This window comes from Euleptes europaea, chromosome 7 (assembly GCF_029931775.1).
Source record: "Euleptes europaea isolate rEulEur1 chromosome 7, rEulEur1.hap1, whole genome shotgun sequence".
NCBI classification, from domain to species: domain Eukaryota; kingdom Metazoa; phylum Chordata; class Lepidosauria; order Squamata; family Sphaerodactylidae; genus Euleptes; species Euleptes europaea.
In genome coordinates this window covers 90,931,457-90,955,013 of record NC_079318.1, presented here as the reverse complement: position 1 = coordinate 90,955,013, position 23,557 = coordinate 90,931,457, and the positions used below count along the sequence as shown (strand labels likewise).

The 23,557-nt window shown below is 44.7% G+C and overlaps 1 protein-coding gene across 1 annotated transcript in view; it reads right to left on the bottom strand.

Annotated features, from left to right (window-relative positions):
- Window positions 1–18,505, bottom strand: part of LOC130481050 (GON-4-like protein) — a 52,218-nt gene extending 33,713 nt beyond the window's left edge. The window contains exons 1-11 of the mRNA XM_056853707.1: window positions 18,013–18,505; window positions 14,552–14,698; window positions 12,604–12,803; window positions 11,186–11,260; window positions 11,023–11,073; window positions 10,100–10,150; window positions 7,651–7,746; window positions 6,077–6,196; window positions 4,158–4,331; window positions 2,459–2,651; window positions 564–665 (exon numbers count right to left, since the gene is read on the bottom strand). Of these exons, the coding sequence (XP_056709685.1) occupies window positions 564–665; window positions 2,459–2,651; window positions 4,158–4,331; window positions 6,077–6,196; window positions 7,651–7,746; window positions 10,100–10,150; window positions 11,023–11,073; window positions 11,186–11,260; window positions 12,604–12,803; window positions 14,552–14,698; window positions 18,013–18,505 (1,702 nt within the window). The remainder of the gene's footprint in view (window positions 1–563; window positions 666–2,458; window positions 2,652–4,157; window positions 4,332–6,076; window positions 6,197–7,650; window positions 7,747–10,099; window positions 10,151–11,022; window positions 11,074–11,185; window positions 11,261–12,603; window positions 12,804–14,551; window positions 14,699–18,012) is intronic.
- Between the last annotated feature and the right edge of the window lie 5,052 nt (window positions 18,506–23,557).

Genomic DNA, 23,557 nt, shown 5'->3' with positions numbered 1-23,557 from the left:
ACCCCTCATTCCCACAGAGTTTACCCAGGCTTTCGGTGGTATCTCAGTTTGCCCGCCACTGCTCCTTCAATTAGATTTTTCAGCTTTGCTTTTTTATTTACCGAGCTAAATTGCCCAAGAGGAGATGGGGGGGGGGCGCGCTTTGGAAATCCCCCACCAGGATTCTCTAAGCTCTTGGAAGGTTTTCAGTAGGTTAATTTCTCCACCTCCCTCTGGGTTTTTGTTTTCCTCCCTACCAGCTCTCTGCTGCTCTCAACATTCCCTGCCTCCTGGGGCAGGCTCAGTCCTCATCAGGTCAGGTTTTTCCTTCCAGTTAATTAACAGAGACATTTCTCTTCCTACCAGGGGATTCCTCCAGGAACATAACAATCCCTACCTGGTGTTTGGTTCACCCCACACTGGGCAACTTTCATTATCCTCACAGGAGTCCAAACCCAATTATTATTAGATCGAGGGATGAGTTATTATTCTGTTGTTATTGGATGCCTTAAAGTTTTAAGGGTTTTGGGGAGGGGAGAATGAGGAACAAAATGGGCTCAACAAGCAGCAGCTGGGAAACCTACTTGTGATCCTCACAGCCCGGTCGTTGCGGAAATCCTCCGTGTCTGGCTCATCCAGGTCCTCCAGGAAGTTGTATTCAGGGTCGTCGTCGTCATCAGCCTCATCTGCGAGAAAAAACATTCCTTAACTGGGGCGAAAGGAGAAGTTTCCTCCCTTGTGATCACATGATGCTGCCTTATACTGAATCACACCATTGGTCCATCAAGATCAGTACTGCCTGCTCAGACTGGCAGCAGCTCTCCAAGGTCTCAGGGTGAGGTCTTTCACATCACCTGAAGCTTAATCCTTGACTGGAGATGCCAAAGATTGAGCCTGGGACCTTCTGCATACAAAGCAGAGACTCTTCCACTGAGCCATAGCCCTCCCCATGGCTCTCCAGGGTCTCAGGCAGGGGTCTTTCCCATCACCTACTGCCTGGTCCTTTGAACTGAAGATGCCGGGCATTGAAACTGGGACCTTCTGCACACAAAGCAGAGGCTCTACCACTGAGCCACAAGCATTCCTTCAGTGCCCTTTCCTATTGGGCCAGTGAGTGGAAGACAGGCCTCCTGTGGGAAGCAAATAGCGGTGGCCAAGCAGGGAACAAGATCCTCTCTGAGCAGGAAACTAATCTATCATCAATTTATTTCAACAGGCTGAAGCAGTCTGAGTAGCCCAGTAGTAGCCGGAGCTGGTCAGAGCTCGGAAGCTAAGCAGGTTCAACCCTGGTTAGTATTTGGATGGGAGACCACCAAGGGTGACTGGAGTTGCCATTCAGAGTCAAGCACCGGCAAACCACCTTTGTTCATTTTCCGCACTGAAAACCCCACGAGGGGTCACCATAAGTTTGCTGTGTCTTGACAGCACTTTATTATTATTTTATTGAACAAACACACCAAACTTGTCACAAATTAGAATACAGACCCCCGGTGCTCCCTTTTACTCCCATTCCGATAACCAGGGATTTGCGCTAACACTGGGTGGGGGGTGGTGTTAGATATGCTGTCAAGCTGCTTCTGACTTACGGTGACCCAAAACAATTGACCCCCAGCAATCGCTGCCTTTAGGAGCCCCATGGCGCAGAGTGGTAAAGCTGCAGTACTGCAGTCCAAGCTCTGCTCACGACCTGAGTTCAATCCCAGTGGAAGTCGGTTTCAGGTAGCCAGCTCAAGGTTGACTCAGCCTTCCATCCTTCCGAGGTTGGTCAAATGAGTACCCAGCTTTGCTGGGGAGTAAAGCTTCTTAAACTGTGGGTCGCAACCCCATATGGGGTTGTGTTACTGAATGTGGTGGTCGCGGAAAAATTGCCAACAGTATAAATTTCTTTATGATTTATTATCAGTACATGTTTGATTTGTATACCTATTTTATATGCCTATATACCCAGGGTCGCGTAAAAACTTCTCGGGTGAAAAGGGGTCGCAAGTGGAAAAAGTAGAAGAGGAAGAAGAGTTGGTTTTTATATGCCGACTTTCTCTACCATTTAAGGGAGACTCAAACCTGCTTACAATCACCTTCCCTTCCCCTCCCCACAACAGACACCCTGTGATATAGGTGGGGCTGAGAGAGCTCTAAGAGAGCTGTGACTACCCCAAGGTCACCCGGCTGGCTTCATGTGTAGGAGTGGGAAAACAAATCCAGTTCACTAGATTAGCACCCGCCACTCATGTGGAGGAGAGGGGAATCAAACCCGGTTCCCCAGATCAGAGTCCACCACTCCAAACCACCGCTCTTAACCACTACACCATGCTGGCTCCCTGGTGTAGCCCTGGTGTAGACAACCATGGAAAGCAATTGCAAACCACCCGGTAAACACCGTCTGCCTAGTGATCGTTGTGATGTGATGTCACCCCATGGGTCAGTAATGACCCAATGCTTGCACAGGTGACTGCCTCTACCTTTCAAATCGCCCCCTTACCTTCATTTCCCACATCGTCATTCATAAGGCCGCCGAGCCAACTCTTCCACTCCTCGTCGTCCGCCGTGTTGGGGTCGTACATGTCGGGGGTGATATCCGGGGCACGGAGCTCTGCCTCCAGCTGGCCGAGGGGCACGTCCTTCAGGGGCCTCTTTGAGCGGGTGCGGAAAGCGATCAGGCTGTCTTCCAGAGGCTGGGGGGGGAGGGAAAGAGGGGAGAAGCATCAGGACAGCAGGGCTCAAACTGGGATCTGTTGTCGATCCAAAATTGCTCTGACGGCGCAGGTGGTCGGAGGAGGGAGCTCCAGGCAGCTCCTGGCCTGAGAGGTCAGGCAAGACGAGACGGTGGCCATATTGTGCTGCCTGCCGAGGGGGTTTATATTGGTTTGTTAATGATCAATTGTGCTGCGGCATAGCTATTCTGCTTTTAAGAGTTAAATTGCTCCTGCTTTGTCAAATTTTTTATTATTTATTAAAGGGGGGGAAAGTTACAACATACATACATAAAACCTTTCACACAGTATATCAGATCTTCCCAAAAGTGCCATATTACTTGCCTTCTAAACCAGCTAAGATAGTAAAAAAAATCGTATTTGGAGAAACACAATTATATTAGATTCCTAGATCCCTTAGTTGAAATATAATGTACTATCTATGATTTTATGAAATTAATCCTATTTATTTCTCCACACCTCAGCATCTGATCCACCACTTTGAATAACCAGCATTCATTCCAAACAATGCATTGAACATGGCTACATTCTTAATCTATTATTTGTGCTACCTTTCCGTTTAACATAGATTTTATAATAATACAATTCTGCGTTACTGATTCCTGCTTGAAGTTAAAGTACACTTCATCATTCTTGCCTATACTATCAGAGATTACTGCTTTCTTTCTTGGAATTTAAAATATTTGTTAACCGAGTAGTGTTTTGATGGAGGGAGGTTAGAAGAAGAAGAAGAGCTGGTTTTTATACCCTGCTTTTCTCTTGTCTCAAAGCGGCTTACAATTGCCTTCTCTCCCCAACAACAGGCACCCTGTGAGGTAGGTGGGACAGAGAGTTTGGAGAGAACTGTGACTGGCCCAAGGTCACCCAGCAGGCTTCATGTGGAGGAGTGGGGAATCTAACCCAGCTCTCCAGATTAGAGTCCCCCACTCTTAACCATGACACCACCCTGGCTCTCTTAGCAGCTCCTCTTCTGGGGATGGGGCATGGCTCAGTGGTAAAGCACCTTGCTCAGCACACAGAAAGTCCCTGGTTCGATCTCTGGCATCTCCAGCTAAAAGGTGATCTTAAAAGATCTCACACGAACCCATGAAGCTGCCTTCTACTGAATCAGACCCTTAGTCCATCACCAAAGTCAGTATTGCCTACTCAGACCAGCAGCGGCTCTCCAGGGTCTCAGGTGGCAGGCTTTCACATCACCTACTCACCTAGTCCCTTTAACTGGAGATGCCAGGGATTGAACCTGGGGCCTTCTGCATGCCAAACAGATGCTCCGCCACTGAGCCACAGCCCCTCCAGCTAAAAGACAGGTGATCTGAAAGTTCTCCGCCTCGAACCCTGGAGTGCCGCTGCCAGTGTGAGCAGACAACTCTGACCTTGATGGGCTGACAGTCTTGTTTGGTCAAAGGCCGCTCCATGTGCTCAAGATTTCGCCGTTAACGGGCGCTCTGGGAAAACAGCAGGCGTTACCTGGTAGGAATCCATGCAGACAGGGCTGGATGCCAGCTCCTCCTCCACCGCGTGGAGCTTCTCCATGAAGGTGCTGTCCTTGCTCTGCTTGGGCTTGGGAGGCGGCGGGGGCCCCATTGGGACCACTTCGGCGCTGATGTGCCGCTGGAGGGGGGTTGCCGAGGCCGCCTCAGCCTGCAGGAAGAAAGCAGGAGGGAAGCTCACCAGCCATCCCAGCAAAACTCCACGCTGGCCATAAGTAGACGAGAAATAGAGAATGAAACTGCTATCACACTGCCCTGGTACAAATCTATGGTGAGACCACACTTGGAATACTGTGTACAGTTCTGGTCACCACACCTAAAAAAGGATATCGCAGGGCTTGAGAAGGTGCAGAAAAGAGCAACCAAAAGGATCAGGGGACTAGTGCAACTGCGCTATGAGGAGCGGTTAAAACGCTTAGGGCTGTTTAACTTGGAAAGAAGGCAGTTAAGGGGAGACATGATAAGAGGTCTGTAAAATTATGCCTGGTATGACAAGAGTGGACAGGGAGAAGCTTTTCTCCCTCTCTCATGATGCTAGAACGCGGGATCATCTGCTTAAGCTAGAGAGTGAGCGATTCAAAACAGATAAAAGGGAGTATTTCTTCACACAACACAGTTATTGTGGAACTCCCTGCCCCAGGATGTGGTGATAGCTGCCAGCCTTCAGAGGGGAGTGGACATGTTCATGGAGGAGAGGGCTATCCATGGCTACTAGTCAAAATGAATACTCGTCATGATGCATACGTATTCTCTCCAGGATCAGAAGAGCATGCCTACTATATTAGGTCCTATGGAACACAGGCAGGATAATGCTGCTGCAGTTGTCTTGTTTGTGGGCTTCCTGGAGGCACCTGGTTGGGCACTGTGTGAACAGACTGCTGGACTTGATGGGCGTTGGTTTGATCCAGCAGGGTCTTTCTTATGTTCTTGTATTCTTAACCATCAGAATTAAGAACCTGGCCCAGGCAAAAGGGCCAAGGCTTCTTGTTGTAGTAGTACCGGTACTATTTTTTAAAGCAGGCTTTTAAGCTCCCAGAAGGTGGGACTTCAATTTGTTTACTATTGCTCTTTTTTGTGGTACGAGAATGCTGTTCATATATTTCACATTGTTCCCTGGAATGTATTTACTACTAGTTGTTTTGAATACAGTTCTCACATCGAGAATTTCAATATAAATATTCAGTAAAATATACACCCTGACCTGGAGGGCCTAGGCTAGCTTGATCTCGTCAAACCTTGGAAGCTAAGCAGGGTCAACCCTGGTTCGTACTAGGATGGGAGACGACCAAGGAAGTCCAAGGTTGCTTCGCAGAGGCAGGCAATGCCAACCACCTCTGTTCGTCTCTTGCCTTGAAACCCCTATGGGGTCGCCACAAGTACTTAGATGAAAGACCCCCCCCAAGGGAGTCTAGTGTTGCTCTGCAGAGGCACGTAATGGCAAACCATTTCAGTTTGTAACTTGCCTTGAAAACCCTATGGGGTCACCATAAGTACTGGGATGGGAGACCACCAAGAAAGTACAGGGTTGCTATGGAGAGACAGGAAACAGCAAACCACCTGTTTGTATCTTTCCTTGAAAACCCTATGGGGTCACCATAATTCGGCTGTGACTTGATGCCGGTTTCCACCACCCAAATAAATTAACACGACTTGGGAGGGACAGAGACATGGCACAGGCTCGTGCTATTTTCTTCTCCTTCCCTTCCTCCATTTCCAGGCTGCTCTGAACAGTCTGCTGTGAGGTTCGCACTGAACAGCGTACAGCCAGCACAACCCTCCAAACTACGGTTTGCCAACTAATCTTCCAACCGCAGCTCAAGACGGCCTAAGGGCCAGCATCCGAGAGACAGGTTGCTGACGAGATGTTCCATAGCACCAAGGAAGAGAGGCCCTTACCTCTGACGGCGCCCCTCCCTCTTCGTCCACTTCCATCGCATCAGACAACTGTCTGATTCGGGACCGCTTGGCCCCGTGCGGAGATGAGGTGGCGCTTTCTACGTCACTCTCCAGCAAGCTCTGCCAAGCAAAGTGAGAAGAGTAAGGAAATAAAGAAGAGGAAGAGTCGGTTTTTATATGCTGACTTTCTCTACCACTTAAGGAAGAATCAAACCGGCTTACAGTCACCTTCCCCTCCCCTCCCCAAAACAGACACCCTGTGAGCTAGGTGGGGCTGAGAGAGCTGTGGTCGCCCAGCTGGCTTCATGTGGATGAGTGTGCACAGGGAAGAAAAGAAGGAGTTGGTTTTTATATGCCGACTTTCTCTACCACTTAAGAAAGAATCAAACCGGCTTACAATCCCCTTCCCTTCCCCTCCCCACAACAGCCACCCTGTGAGGTAGGTAGGGCTGAGAGAGCTGTGACTAGCCCAAGGTCACCCAGCTGGCTTCAAGTGGAGGAGTGGGGTAACAAATCCAATTCCCCAGATCAGCCGCCGCCACTCATGTGGAGGGGTGGGGAATCAAACCTGGTTCTCCAGATCCACCACTCTAAACCACCGCTCTTAACCACTACACCATGCTGGCTCTCTAAAGAAGGGGGTTGGAAGTATTGACAAGTGTCCTCTTGTTTGCAATGAAGGCCTCGCGCTTGACATTCACCTGGGGCATGGTGAATGGAAAGGCCCAAGTTGTCTGTTACAGTGCTCAAGGTAAGCAGTGTTAATGGAGCAGGACCTTACGGGGGGCGGGGGGGGATCTCTGTCTCTGTAGAGAAGGCAGCACTAGAACTCAGGGGAGGATGGTGGAAGCTTTTCCCCCTGGAAGGGACAAAGATTCCACTTGGCCCCCCTGAGCCTGGAATGCATGGGGAAATAATATCCTCCTTTCAGCCATGGATAAAACCTTTGTCTCCTTTGCACCAGGTAATTGTTTGCGTTTTTTTTCCAGTTCTGAAATCCTAGTCCCGTTGCATTGTTTATTGGAAATCTTTCCTGTCTGATTGAATTGAATTCCATTTGTTTTGATTTTATTAAACAAAAAATAGAATATACAACAATACATATATGATATAAACAAAATATGTAAAATATAATAGGAGCTAAATTTCAAAATTGGAAAATACTGTAAAAAAAATCTGGACCAAAATTACAGAACAAAAAAATACAATTATCAATGCCAGTGTAGTTGAAGCCCCAGTCTAATTCCTTAAAATAGGTGTGCAAATTCTGGAAGAATATTGATTTTAAGATTAAACTTTCATTCCTAAGGCCACATCTATACTATAACTTGGACTATAACTTGAGTTTCCATATTTTGTTATCTACCTTGAGTCTCAATGAAAAAGGCACGCTATAAATTAAAATATTTTCCTCTCTCTCTTTAAAGTTAAAACAGCAACAAGAAAAATGATGGGGGGGGTGTGGATCTAATGTGTGGGTGTGTCCAATTTGCATGCCAAACCCAGCAGCTGAGGACAGACAGTACCAACAGCACAAGACAGCCAAAGCAGCCAAAGAAATCTGGGAAATTTACCTCCTCTGCTGTCTCATCCTCTTCCTCCTCCTCAGGCTGGTACTCTTCATCAGAGGAATCGTCTTCCTCAAGGGGAATGTCCACAAACTGGGGGGGCTGCAGAAGGAAGATACCGACTGATGACAGAGAAGGGGACAAGAACTCAAAGGTGAATATGGTGGAATGGACGGGGGAGGCGTCTCATCAAAGATGGCTGGCGGAAAGCCGGAGAGGGTGAAGATGGGGGCTGTTTTACTGATCTGTGAGGGGAAAAGGGCCTCCGAACACCTCCGGGGAACATGCATGGCAGCCTGCCGAATAATGTGCCAACATTACTGCCACTCTCTGTCCCTCGCTACATCCAGAACTTGGAAGGTGGCAACTATACCTTGAATCACAACGGCACGGCAAAGTTCCCAAACACTAGAGTTTATCAAACGGATACAGCAAGGGTCTGCTCCTCATGAATCACTGAGGTGGGGTGGAGATTCAAAGCTAAAGGAAAACTCTTCACGGTTTCTCCCAACTTTATCAAAGCTACGAGGGAAGTATTCTAGAATATAAACCAATACAGAGGTAACCCTGGACAGCATCACCAAAAGCTAACCTCTAACCCTAGCCTAACCTCTCCCCAATGCTTCCTATTTCATTGCTTTCTAAAGTTCCATTCAACTGATTTTTTTTAAAGAAATAGCCTTTTATTTCTGTGCTCGTTATACCCCGAGGACCATTTCTCTTTTTTTCTTTTTTATTAGAAACATTTAATCTTACAATAAAAGAAGAAGAAAAAACCTAGATATAACAATACTTTAAAAAAGATCAAATACTGGTGATTCAAATTATTTTTTAAAAAAAACTAAAACAGCGCTACTATAACTAAAATACCCATAGCACTTAATACTCTATTTATCTATTTAACTAAAATCCACATTATTATTATATCACTCCCTCTCTAAAATTTACACATTAGAATGCTTTCTCCATCCTTAAAATTGTTGAATTCCAGGGAGCATCAAGTTCTTCGGTATTTTTATAGTTATTATAGTACGCCAACTTGAAATTGTTATTCCAGTAAGACAGGAAACAATTTTATTAAATTATTTTCCAGACAAACCAAAGGATATTCAATTTATGTTTATCCATATGTTAACAGCTGCTAGAACAAATTTTACAAGAAACTGGAAAAGCAATACATTCCCTGACTTAAATAATTGGCTCGACAAGGTTAAAGAAACCTTTGCTTTAATTAAGCCAAAGTTCCATTCAATTGAATATTGGCGCCAGTATAGAAGGCAACTGATTAAGAAACTAATTCATCCACCACCGCTGAATGGTGTAAAGTTAAGTTTAACAAGGAACGATAAGGATTTAATGCACATTTATTTTTATGAGCAAGATTCGAGTCCAGTAGCACCCTGAAGTCCAACAAGATCTCCAGGGTATAACCTTTTGAGTGCCAAAGCTCCCTTTGTCAGATACAAGAAGAAGAAGAGTTGGTTTTTATACCCTGATTTTCTCTACCTTTAAGGAGTGTCAGTGGCTTACAGTCACCTCCCCTTTCCCTCCCTCCCCACAACAGACACCTTGTGAGGTTGGCGGAGCTGAGAGAGTTCGGAGAGAACTGTGACTGGCCCAAGGTCACCCAGCAGGCTTCATGTGCAGGAGTGGGGAAACCAACCCAGTTCACCAGATTAGAGTCCGTCGTTCAGGTGGAGGAGTGGGGAATCAAACCCGGTTCTCCAGATTAGAGTCCGCCGCTCTTAACCACTACGCCACGTGGGCTTTCTACTGGAATCGAATCATGCTCTTCTATACTGCAAACCAACATGGCTACCTGCCTGAAACTATTTATTTTTAGGTCATGCAACGAAACAATTCTGATGGAAAATGACGAATAAGCTTTGAGTTGGACCCAGCCAGCTTTCTTGCTCAATCTCAATTTCCCCCTCCTAATTTTATTGCACATAAACTTATAACTGTTTTAATATCGGGAGGTATAATGTAACTTTAGATGCCACTGTGGTTAGATTTTTTAATGCAATTTACTGATTGTATTTTATTACTGCTCTGCATGTGTCAATGGACTGACGTTTTTATTTCATGCTGTAAACCGCCCTGAGCCCCGCTATTGTGGGGGAAGAGCGTATAAATTATTATCATCATCATCATCCTTATTACAGCCCCTATTCCACATGGCTTTTGTTCATGCAGGCCCCATGATCCCAAACATAGCCCTTCTGGTGGTTAAAAGGGGGCCAATTCCTCTTTTTCCCCAGTGGAAAAACTGGGCAGATCCAACCCTTCATATTTCCACTGAGAACTGCTGACAGACTACAATGAAGTCATTGCTGAAAACACTATGCACTGCAATGGAATTTCTAGGTGCCGTGGCAACCTGGCGCCTGGGATTTGCTAAGCCATGCTCCATCACATGCCAACCATAACACCCATTCTCTAGCCGGACAGTAACCTTGATATCATTCGCCTTCTTGATCGGAGAAATGTTCCACGTAGGTATTATCTGAGGAAAGAAAAGCTATTGTTAGCATGCCCTCATGAACCAAGGAAAGGAAGTATGGGAGTTTATCGGCATTGCTGCTTCAGAGTTCGTGACTCTCTGAAGGCTCCAAAAAAAGACCTGCCCACTTAGGGTTTATCCAAAAAGAAATGTTTTGACAAAACAGGTTTAGGAACATGGCAATTGAATCATGCAACTAAAATGAAGCCTAGCTATACTTTCTTAGAGTAAGGGGTTGCACTAGATTAGGGAGATTAACAACTGGTAGCCTCTGAGTCAAGTTTGCCTGTAACTCCAGATGCCAGAGAAGAAATGAACGGTGCGGAGGCTGTAGCAACTGAACTTCATGGCAGACCACTCTTTTTTTTTGGGGGGGGGGGGTCTTCATTGGGAAAGGAAGCCACGAGATCCCACTTATTCTCTTCCAACCTCCCTGCTGCCTTTTCCCTAAGTTGCTCCTTCTACCCAGTTCTAGAAAAAGACATTTACATTTTACATTTAAAAGGGGGGAGGAAAGGTACCAGCTGGATATTGGGGGGGGGATTACAGGAAGACAGTGGAATCAGCTACCTAGGGAAGTGGTGAGCTCCCCCTCTCTGGCAGTCTTTAAGTAGAGGCTGGACAAACAGTTGTCAGGGATGCTCTAGGCTGATCCTGCATTAAGCAGGGGATTGAACTAGAGGGCCTGTATGGCCCCTTCCAACTCTATGATTCTAAATGTTCTACGAGTTCTAACTTCAACAGACGCTTTTCACCAGGAAGTCCCTTTCCAGATGAGGAAAATGAGCTCTGGGCCCTTTGGGGTTCCTCAAAGTAACCAAGTAGCCCCCCACCCTTTTTCCGGACCAGAGCAAAATGCAGAGCAAAATACTCACCACTCCTTTCTCCACCACCTCCTTTAGTTTGGAGCGAGTCATCTTTGGCTCCTAGAGCACGGCAGGAAGAAAAAGAGAGCCCGTTAAAGTCTGCACCACAGAAAGTCTTCACTCTTTTTCATCTCAAATTCTCTTATCCTGGGATGGGAACGGGGAGACTCACAAACATGGGGATGTCGTCGGTCTCGCTGATAGCAGCTTTCATCATGGCCACGACGTGCTCGTTCGTGATCACTTCCTGCAGTAACACACACACACACAAAGGGGGGGGGAAGAGAAGGTTTCAGCCATCTTTTGTCCAGCAGAAAAAAAGAAACTGCTCTTAACTGCAAGTTAACATGATCCAAGGCAAACGAGGAATATCAACAGGGAAACAAGACCAGAAGGGTCCGCAGGTGATTCCAAGAGCCTTCAAATGAAGCCACGTATTTCGACCACAGCCAGGTTAATTACTATAACATGTTCTACATGGGACTGCCCTTGAAGAGTATTCAATGCACAGCAGTGTCTGAATCCTGCCTCTTCAAAACAAATTACACCCATTCTGTACCATCTTCAGTGGCTTCCAATCCACAAAGAGTTGATTTTCTATAGCCTATAGAGGTTTGGGACGTAGATCTCTCACATTAATGGAACCCTGGTTTGCACCTCCTTTGTTCAGTAGCACCGTAAAGACTAGCAAAATTTGTGGCAGGGTATGACCTTTCATGAGCCACAGCTCACATCTTCAGATACAGCTAGAATGTGAGTCTATCCTTAAGTAGAAAACAGTGAATTCAAACACACACACACCCAAAAGAGCATTAATAATAATGAAGCTCAAGACTATGCATTCTCCTGGATTGACTAGAGACCTGGGATTCATGTCTCATTACCAATGCTGATTTCTCCACACCTACTACCCCTCTGGATATCACACCTAATCCAATCATGCCTGCTAATGTCATTTACCTGCTAATGATGTTTACATGCTATTGCCATTGGGTGTTTGAATTCAGTCTTCTCTAAAGGATAGATGGACTCACATTCTAGTTGTATCTGAAGAATTGAGCTGTGACTCACGAAAGCTAATATCCTAGCAGAAATTTTTTTTAGTCTTTAAGGTGCTACTGGGCTCTTGCTCTTTTCTACTGCCACAGACAGAGTAACATGGCTACCCATTATGACCTGTCTCCATGGAAAGAGCAGTACTTGGGTCTTCTGGTAATTGGTACCAAAATAATAATAATAATAATGCTGTGCCCCGACCCCCATCCTGAAGACCATGAGCAAGTCTGAAATGTCACCAAATAATCAGACTAATAAATAACCACTTGCCTGGTCGCCTGTGGTGAATACAAGTTGCCTCCAGGTGACCAAGCTGGGAAGATTTTGAAAACCGGAAATTAGTGGTCTTACTTTACTTTCCCCCCCAGGTCATCAACATGGTATGAGTGACTAATGCGGGGGCAGTGGGCAGGTAGGCAAGTGAATTCTGTAGCTTCCACAGAATTTCTATGCCCGAGGATGCAATGCACAATAGGTTCCCTCTCAATCCTAAGGACAAGTGGAGTCCTGCAATCCTACCCACTGCCCACTCACATGGAGGATGTTCCGCACATTAACAGCTGTCAGGTTGTGCTGTTTTGCCCCATCTTCCAGAGTCCGGTCGAGGCTGTCATCCAGCTTGAGGTCGCAAGCCAAGGGGGCTTTCTCCTCCTCTTCCTCCTCCGGGCCTTTCCCCTCCCGTTTCCGTTTCGTAGCCCTCCTCTTCTTCCTCTTCCCTCCTTCTTCTTGCTCTTCTACAAACCAGACACAAATCACCACCACTCCACACCGAAGCATAATACCAAAACTTAGAATCGTGGAATCATAGAGTTGGAAGGGACCACCAGGGTCATCTAGTCCAACCCCCTGCACAATCCAGGAAATTCACAACTGCCTTCCCTTCCACACCACAACTACCTTCCCCAGTGACCCCTACATACCCAGAAGATGGCCAAGGTGCCCTCCCTCTCATCATCTCCCTAAGGTCATAGAATCTGCATTGCTGACAGATGGCCATCTAGCCTCGGCTTAAAAACCTCCAGGGAAGGAGAGCTCACCTCCTCGCGAGGAAGCCTGTTCCACTGAGGAACCGCTCTAACTGTTAGAAAATTCTTCCTAATGTCTAGACGGAAACTCTTGTGATTTAATTTCAACCCACTGGTTCTGGTCCAACTTTCTGGGGCAACAGAAAACAACTCAGCACCATCCTATATATGACAGCCCTTCAAGTACTTGTAGATGATTATCATATCATCTCTCAGTCTTCTCCTCTTCAGGCTAAACTCGACAAAGCACTTCTCACAAACCAGCCAAAAAGGGCCAATTCCCTTGTTAACTTTTCCAAGCACGGGGTGGCTTCCGCACGCTATGAAAATGTAACCTATTGAACGTATCTACTGCCTTTCCAGCAAACGGTACCCAAAATGATAGAGGGGAAAAACAGAGAGGATGAAACATTTTTTAAGTTTACAAATCCCCAAGCCTTTGGTGCTTGTATTGTGATGGAGAGATGCCAATTCAGCAGCCTTTGACCGTGATTTTTGATTATAATAATGCTTGCCTTGTGTGAGCTATTTTATCATTCCTTGATGACACCAAGGAGGCTTTTTCTGTTTTGACTGAGAATCCTCTCTTGAGGTTCAAAGCTACAAGGTTCTGATTATTACGGGGAGCTACTGAAGCACTGAGATACGCTTCCTGAGTTGAGTATATATATGTGAAGGGTGGTCTGAGTTGATGTAAGGGGAGAGAAAAACCAACAGACTGCTGGAGGAAAAAAGAAGAAGTGAGTGGAGTTTTGGCTGCAGTATTTTTATGTTATTGTACATGTAGTCCTGCAAATAACTATTTTAAACATGCCTCTCTCTAACCTAATCTTTTTATGCTGGAACAGGCATTTAGTAAGGATTGGTTCTCCTTATTTGGTAGTGAGGTTTTAAGCGGGAACAGTTCAGAAAACTGACAAGGCTTTGGGGGTATAGGTTTTCGAGGGTCAAATGTTCCCTTCAGCAGATACCTGGCGGTATCTGACAAAGGGAGCATTTGACTCTCAAAAGCTTATACCCTGGAAAATCTTGTTCATCTTTAAGGTGCTACTGGATTCCAGTCTATCTGTCTACTGCAGACCAACACGGCTACCCTATGAAACTATCAAGATAACAGAGCCCCCCTTTTTAAAGAAGGCTCTTTTACTCCTGGCGACTGCACACACACACACCCCATCACAACTGTCTGCTCTGTTCCAAAGCCGGGACTGAAGGAGGAGGGCACAGAACTTTTTAGAGCAGGGGTGTCGAACGCAATTGTTACGAGAAATGGACATGGTGGGCCAGACCTCACCTCGCCAGCCCAGATCGAGAGGGGGGGGGCTGCTGTGGCTGCCGGATAAGAGCTCTCAAGGGGCAGAATCTGGCCCTCAGGCCTTATGTTTGAAACCCCTGCTTTAGAGGCTTCTGACTGGGGCGCAATTCTAGGGCCCCGCTGGCGCACTGGCGATACTCACCCACTGGGATAAATAGCCCCATCTCTTCAGCTTCCTCCTCAGCCTCTACAAGCAACTCGCTGCCCTGCGTGATCTTCGGGGCCTTCATGTTAGAGGTGGCATCTCCCTCCTCGCATTCGGTCTCCGGCTTTGCTGAAAGGCCACCGGCTAGAACCAACAGATCAGACAACCGCTGTAATCCCGCTTAGGATAAGTGGCACAAATAGAGATGTGAAGACCTGGGGTGGGGGGAGTCCCCCCCCCCAAGTATTTTTTTTTTCCAAGTGCTGGTCATTGACTGTAATAAAATTTCTATTCTTTTTTTTTCAATTTTTCCAATGGGAAAACTGGAACATTTAGCAAAGCACAAAAAAACACCCTCCTATAAATATTTTCTCTTCCAGATTGAGTAAAATGCTTCTTACAGCAAGGCTCTTCCCATTCAAAATGCATAGCATGAAAGAGTCTCGGAACTTTTCATATTATTTCAATGGAAAATTTAGAGGACTTGTGATGACACTAAAAAAAATCTTATATGAATTATGTTCTCTTTCTAAATAAAAAGAAATACTTATAAAGCATTTCACTCATTCCAAACGAACAGCACAAAAATCTGAGGACTTTCTGAATTTTTCCAATAGAAATATTGGGGAAATTTCTATTGGAATTTTTCCAGTAGAAAAATTGGGGAATTTTGGGGAAGACTGAAAAAGACTCATAGTAGATATAAGCAACATTTTCAAGTTTTTGGGGGGTGTTTAAATATAAATAATTTGGGCAACAATATGCTATAATGTGTTTTGTTAAAAAAATACTTCAGTTTTTTCAGTATTATAAAAAGCAAGCGTCCAGTAGCACCTTAAAGACTAACAAAATTTCTGATAGGGTATGAGCTTTCATGAGTCACAGCTCACTTCTTCAGATACAGCAAGAATGTGAGTCCATCTATCCTTAGGTAGAGAAGAATGAATTCAGACACCCAATAGCAATGTAAATGTCAATAGCAGGTAACTGAGATTAGCAGGCATGATTGGATGAGAATCACCTCTGGCTAGTAATGAATAGACAAAACAAGATGAATAGCATACAAAACCCTCTAAAGAGGAAAGATGACTTTTCATAGTGAACTTGCTGCTCCCAGTCTTTATTCAGGCCAAGCTTAGGAGACCCATATTTGCATAAGAATTACGACTCAATAGCAGCGTCATATACTATGGTTGCCAACCTCCAGGTAGTACCAGAAGATCTCCTGCTATTACAATCGATCTCCAGGCTTCCAAGATCAGTTCCCCTGGAGAAAATGCCAGTTTTGGAGGGTGGACTCTATGGCATTATACCCCGCTGAGGTTCCTCCCCCCCCCCTCCCCAAAACCTGCCCTCCCCAGGCTCTACCCCCTTCACCAAATCTCCAGGTATTTCACAACCCAGAGCTGGCAACCCTATCACAGGACATTCAGTTGCTGTTCTCTTACAAAGGGATTTCAAAGGGAGATTAGAAAGGGAGACTGCTGAATTACAACTAATAATGAACCTCAAGACAATGCATTCTCCTGGACTGAAAAGAGACCTGGGATTCATGTCTCATTACCAATGCTTATTTCTCCACGCCTACTACCCCTCTGCATTTCACACCTAATCCAATCACACTTGCTAATGTAATTTACCTGCTACTGACATTTACATGCTTGCCATTGGGTGTCTGAATTCACTCTTCTCTACTTAAGGATAGATGGGCTCGCATACTTGCTGTATCTGAAGAAGTGAGTTATGACTCACTAAAGCTCATAGCCCTGCCAGAAGCGTTGTTAGTCTTTAAGGTGCTACTGGACTCTTGCTCTTTCCTACTGCTACAGACAGACTAACACGGCTACCCGCTGAATGTTATAAAGTTTAGCTTAGTAACCAAATATGCCGGCAGTCCTATTTACGGTGACTGCATAAGACAGTTTATGTTCAAACATCACACTTTCATTAACTATAGCATTTTTCCACCTTCGGCTTTTCTTTTTTTCCCTACCTCTAAGATGGCAAAAATTAAAAAGATACACATGGTATACCAGCACAGGGCGCAGCAGTTTCTAATTCTTTCTCAAGTATTGGGTACACTTGCAATTTTTTTCTTATAGGAAATGAAGGCATTTATACTTTAAAATTTCATAAACATGCCATATAGTACAATTTCATATGCTAATTAAATTATAATTGATGCATTTTTGTTGTTAAATCAGCTAAATTTTAGTTTGGTGGGAAAGTAAGTATTGCAGATATTTCACTCCCCCTCCCATCTCCACTTTCCCCCCCAAAATAATTATTTTTCCATTGCTTTAAAAATGAAAGGTGCTTTCTTTTCTTTTCTTTTATTTGAAACATTTATTAGTAAGTTGCCTGTCTACCTTGTGGAACTCCAGGCGGCACACAATGTAAATTATTCAACAGTGGCGCAGAGTGGTAAGCTGCAGTACTGCAGTCCAAGCTCTGCTCACGACCCAAGTTCGATCCCAACGGAAGTCGGTTTCAGGTAGCCGGCTCAAGGTTGACTCAGCCTTCCATCCGTCCGAGGTCAGTAAAATGAGTACCCAGCTTGCTGGGGGTAAAGGGAAGATGACTGGGAAGGCGATGGCAAACCACCCCATAAAACAAAGTCTGCCTAGGAAACATTGGGATGTGACGTCACCCCATGGGTCAGGAATGACCCGGTGCTTGCACAGGGGACCTTTACCTTTTTAATTAAAAAATATCCTAAAAACAACGCAATTTAAAAATTTAATTAGGACTGCCAATAAAGCAAAACTAAATTAGTAAAATGCAGTTCTAAATAAAACGGTCTTCGATTGCCTCCTGAAGATTGAAAATGAGGGGACCAGCCGCACCTCCCAGGGGAGGTAGTTCCATAAGCTTAGGGTTGCCACTGAAAAGGCCCTCTCTTGTGTGCCCTAGGATGCTCGAGGGCAGAATTTCCCACACTTTATGAGTCATGGAGCACTTTTCAGGAGAAAAATTAGTCACAGAGCACTATTTTCATCTAGCACCTATACACTAAACCAAATGATAAGTCGTACTTTTCTTTCCAATCTCTTCATGGAGCATTAGATGTTTCGCGGAACACCAAGTGCTCCACGGAGCCCAGTTTGGGAACCTCTGCTGAAGGACATAAACACACACACCTAACTTTCCAGTTTTGTTCCAGATTTGAACACGCATGAAGCTGCCTTATACTGAAGCAGACCCTGGGTCCATCAAAGCAGTATTGTCTACTCAGACCAGCAGTGGCTCTCCAGGTCTTTCACATCACCTACTTGCATAGTCCCTTTAACTGGAGATGCTGGGGACTGAACCAGGGACCTACTGCATGCCAAACAGATGCTCTACCACTGAGCCACGGCCCCTCCCTACTGAAGAATGGAAGATGAATACAATATCACTTGAGCACATAGGACCCCCCCAAAAAAGGATTTATTATTTCGTATCCATCGCTCGCTTACCTGCATTGTCCAGTTTCTGGTTCTTGTCCACGACAAAGCTGGGCACTGCCTTTGAATCCTGACTTGCCTCACCTTTCTGCTGGCAAGCATCTGATCCTGGCCTAGAGAACACCTTCTTCTCACCTTTCAAAGAAGCCTCTGCCGATTCCCTGCAGCCTTTCTGAGCAGCATTTCTAGATGGAACCTCAACTCCCTTCGCTATTTCACCACCAGACGCTTCTGAGAAAGACAAGTCCCCGACAGGTATTGGCAGAACCTTTGCTGACGAACAGGCAGGCCTGTCCGTAGACGGGCTATGTCGGGCCCTCCTCTCGGTTGAGTCAGCTTCCTCGTGTTGCTGCATAAAGCCCTTGAGCTGACGAATCCCGCACAAGGAAGACGTCTCCATTTTAACAGACTGCACATCTGAAGAGGGGCCCATCTCCTCCTCAGAGGAATCCACTGGGATGGCTCTCCTCTTCTTGCACGGCAACATCTTCGGGGAGAGAGACATCCTGACTAAAGCTTCCCTGATGTTGCTCTGCAAAGATAAGATTATGATCGTGATGCACTAGAACCAACCCATGGCACCAAACCAAAAGGGCTCGGAGTGACCGAAATGACTCCCATCTGCTTTTTTAAAAGACCCCTATAAGACTGACCAAAAATACCCTCACCTACACCTTTCCGGAAACAGCTTATCTTTCCTACCATGTTTCAGGGCTGGCCTAACCTCATGGAATCATAGAGCTGAAAGGGTCCATACAGGCCATCTAGTCCAACCCCCTGCTGAATGCAGGATCAGCATCCTTGACAGATGTTTGTTCAACTGTTGCTTGAAGTCTGCCAGTGAGGGGGAGCTCACCATCTCCGTAGGCAGCCGATTCCACTGCTGAACTACTCTTACTGTAAAAAAATTCTTCCTAATGTCTGGCTGGTACCTTTCTGCCCATAATTTATACCCATTATTGCGAGTCCTATCCTCTGCTGCCAACCGGAAGAGCTCCCTGTCCTCCTCTAAGTGACAGCCCTTCAAACGCCTCAAGAAAGCAATCATGTCACATGAACACATGAAGCTGCCTTATACTGAATCAGACCCTTGGTCCATCTGGTGGTCCATTTTTTTAATAGTGTATTGTTTTTATACTTATAATGCTTCATCCCTCCCTTTTTTTTCCTGTACCCTTTCAATAATACAAATAAAATCTTTACAAAAAAAAAAAAAAAAGACCCTTGGTCCATCAAAGTCAGTATTGTCTACTCAGACCAGCAGCAGCTCTCCAGGGTCTCAGAGGTTGGGTACCAGTTGATACACTGTTAGTTCTCCACATTTACTACCTGATCCCCCCCCCCCATTATTATTTAGACCAGTGGTTCCCAAAGTGGGCAGTACCACCCCCTGCGGGGGGTGGGATTACCTAGGGGGCACTAAGAGACAAGAGGGCAGCAGGGGGGCGTTAGAGGTGGGCCCCTTCAACTGTGTTGTTGGATAGGGTAGGGGGCGCTGGGGTTGAGTTTGTGGAGCCAAGGGGGCGGGTGGCCCGAAAAGTTTGGGAACCACTGCTTTAGACCACCAAGAGAATGTTGGAAACAATTTCATATCAGAGGCTGATATGAAAGGTTAGTTCTGCACATTTGCTACCTGACTCCCCCCCTTAGTTATTATTTAGATCGCCAAGAGATGGGCAGCCTTAGCCCTCCAGGTCACTCCTCGCAGGAGTAGAAAAGGGCAAGAGTCCAGGAGCACCTTAAACCCTAAAGAAATATTTTCTGGTAGGGTATGAGCTTTCGTGAGCCACAGCTCACTTCTTCAGATACCAGATATCTGAAGAAGTGAGCTGTGGCTCACGAAAGCTCATACCCTACCAGAAAATATTTTCTTTAGTGTTTAAGGTGCTCCTGGACTCTTGCCCTTTTCTACTCCCGCAGACAGACTAACACGGCTACCCACCGTGAATTATCGACCTCGCAGGGTTATTGTGAGGACAGGACATGGGAGATAAGCCATGAAGTGCTACAAAGGGGGAGGAATACATGGGTGCCACACAGAGCCTCCCGCCCCCAACCCCCCACTGCCCTGCCCCCTGCGGGGTAACGTCGCGTTACCGTCCCCGCCGACGCCTCAGCCGGCCCACACACGAACCTCGCGGGCTCCTCCTCCTCCTCCGCCCGCGCGGCGCCCCCCGCACCACAGCCGCTCTCCGGGGCCATCTTCCCACCCGCTACAGCCGCCCGCTTCCGCTTCAGGCCGGAAGTGCGCGTGGCTTGCCCGGGCGGAGCCCGGGGGCGGGAGCGACGCGCGCCCCTGCGCGACGGACGCCGCCTCTGCCGCCATGTCTCTTTCTGGCAAAGGGAGGGCAGGCCGGTCTGAGGGAACTCAGGAGCGGGAGAGGGACCAAGAAGGGGTTTTAGATGGCTAAGGACTAACCGTGTGGGACAGGTCGAGCGTCAAGGAAGGAAGCCTATCTATATATCTGTATATCTATCTATGTCTATGTCTATCTATATCTATCTATATCTATAGATTTATCTATATATCTATAGATATATCTATCGATCTGTCTATATATCTATAGATATATCTATCTATATATCTATAGATAAATCTATCGATCTATCTATATATCTATAGATATATCTATATATATCTATATATCTATCTATCTATATATATATATATATGTCTATCTATATCTATAGATTTATCTATAGATTTATCTATATATCTATAGATATATCTATCGATCTATCTATATATCTAAAGATATATCTATATAGATATAGATATATCTATCTATATATCTATAGATATATCTATATCTATAGATATAGATATAGATATATCTATAGATATATCTATATCTATATCTATGTCTATCTATGTCTATCTATATCTATAGATTTATCTATATATCTATAGATATATCTATCAATCTATCTATATATCTATAGATATATCTATATCTGTATATCTATCTATGTCTATCTATAGATATATCTATCTATATCTATAGATTTATCTATATATCTATAGATATATCTATCAATCTATCTATATATCTATAGATATATCTATATCTATATATCTATCTACGTATATCTATATCTATCTATATCTATAGATTTATCTATATATCTATATATATATATATCTATAGATATATCTATCTATCTATCTATCTATAGATATATCTATCTCTATATCTCTATAGATATATACATACACACACACACGTACATATATACATACATATATATGTGCGTGTGTAAAATATGAAATGAACCATAGGAATACAAGGCTTGATGTCCGCTGTCAGTTGGAAGACAGTTGAGATACCAGATAAAAAAAGACTGGCTAAAAAAAAAGATGCTGGAATTGACTGAGATGGCGAAACTTACAGCTCTGATAAATCAGAATGATAATGAACAATTTTGGGGGGAATGGGAGGCTTGGAGAATGTACCGTGAAAACTACTTTTTAACGGGACCGGTTAAAGGATACTCGTTGATCTAATCCCTTCTTCATATTTTGGGTTAATTTTTATATTAGGTATTGGTTTCATAATGTTGGATATGAAAAGAATAGACAAATAATATTTGGATTAGTCCTGTTCGCAAAAGATTATACAATTTAATTTTAGACGGGAGAGGGAGAGGGGGAAGTCATTTGGTTGTTAAACTAGAAAAATATTTGTTTTTCTCTTTATTGTTATTATTATATTGTTTTTATGGATATATTAAATGAAGAAAAATTATATTTATTTATTTATTTATTTTTTAAAGAAGTCCGCTGTCAGTTTACTGTCGCGACGCAACTGGCACGTGACTTCAGGACGGAGCGGGAGGGGCTAGGACCCAGCAGGCCTTCGCGCCTATGACGTCACCCGTTATGCATTGGTCAGTGTTCGACGTCACCGCGCTGACGGAGCTTTAGTAGAAGGGAAATTGCCCAATGTTCAAATTCTAGCCATGTTTTACCAGCATAAGAGTTATTATACTATAAGAGTTATCATACCAGTCCATACTCTGTACCATAAGAGTTATTATATAAGTAGGTATTGTGAAAGGCGAGCAAGCAAAAACAGGGCCATGTCTACAGCAGTAGTTCCCAACCTTAATTTGGCCGTGCCCCACCTAAGCATCTCTAAAATCCTGATCCCCCCCCGTGACATTGTCACCAGCTGACCGCTGTGTACATTCTGATTTTAATTTTTAAAATGATATATATATGAGGCCCCTAGAACCATAAGAACTGCAAAACATTCACTGTTAATAACTCATTCTCGAATTGCCCCAATTAAAAATCAAATTGCCCACCTGTGGGGCGCGTGCCCCACGTTGGGAACCACTGTGTCAGTTTATGGAACCCGAATAACAGTTTCTGTTCTTTGATCCTCTTGCCTTCACCTAAACAGGGCAAACAATGCCTCTGGCGACATTCCAAGGTGGAAGGTAGAAAGTGCCCATTGTTCATGATCAAAGGCCAAATTGCACCAATAGGGTTGCCAACCTCCAGGTAGTAGCTGGAGATCTCCTGCTATTACAACTGATCTCCAGCCAATAGAGATCAGTTCACCTGGAGAAAATGGCTGCTTTGGCCATTGGACTCTATGGCATTGAAGTCCCAAACCCCGCCCTCCTCAGGCTCCGCCCCAAAAACCTCCAGGTATTTCCCACCCCGGATCTGGCAACCCTATGCACCAAGGAGAGAGGAGGTCTCGTAATATTTTTTTACTGTCATGCTTCCCCGGAAATAAACTGACAACTGTACAGTTTGTTCGTTTTTTAACTTTTAAATGGAATTTTGTATAGGTAAGATTCAGTCTTAGGTTAACCAGTATAAACAAGAAACAAAATAGCAACTGAAAAGGTTCTATGAGTTCACTTGACACATACCATAGGGTGTAGCAATGGCCAACAGCTCTACTTAAAAGGGGGGTTGGACATTGTTAATGGCTCCTAGCTACAATTGCTGCTTTTCATTTTTCATTTATGTTATTTATAGTCTGCCCTTCTCACAGGGACTCAAGGCGGATACATAAATTTGCATGCACAGCTTCTCAGATATCCACTACCTCAACCAAGCAGATCTCTTTTTCTTTCTCTTTTTGATGTAATTGTAATGATTGCTATTTATGGCTTTTTTTCTTCATTTTTCTGTTCTGTTTATGTATAAAACTTTTTCCCCCAAAAAAATATAAAGTGTATGTGATACTTCTCCAGAGAACTGCTTGGTATAATTCACAGATTAACACAATCGAATAAATTAATTAAAAACACAATAAAAACAAACTATTAAAACAGAATAACACAACATTCCTGCAACCGAAAATGATATTAATAAAACAATCCTCAGGCTTGAAGCAGACCATAAAAACAGTTAAAAGACGCCTATGTTACATACAACATACATTAATGGTGGTGAACAAAGAATCACATATTTCAGCTTGTTCCAAGGCTTAGTGAGGGCAGCAGACCAGGCAGAAGAGCATTCTTCCAGATCCTCATTTCCCTGGGTCTGCTGTCGAACATGGTAAAGCACATTTAGCCAATTAATTCTGTTGAC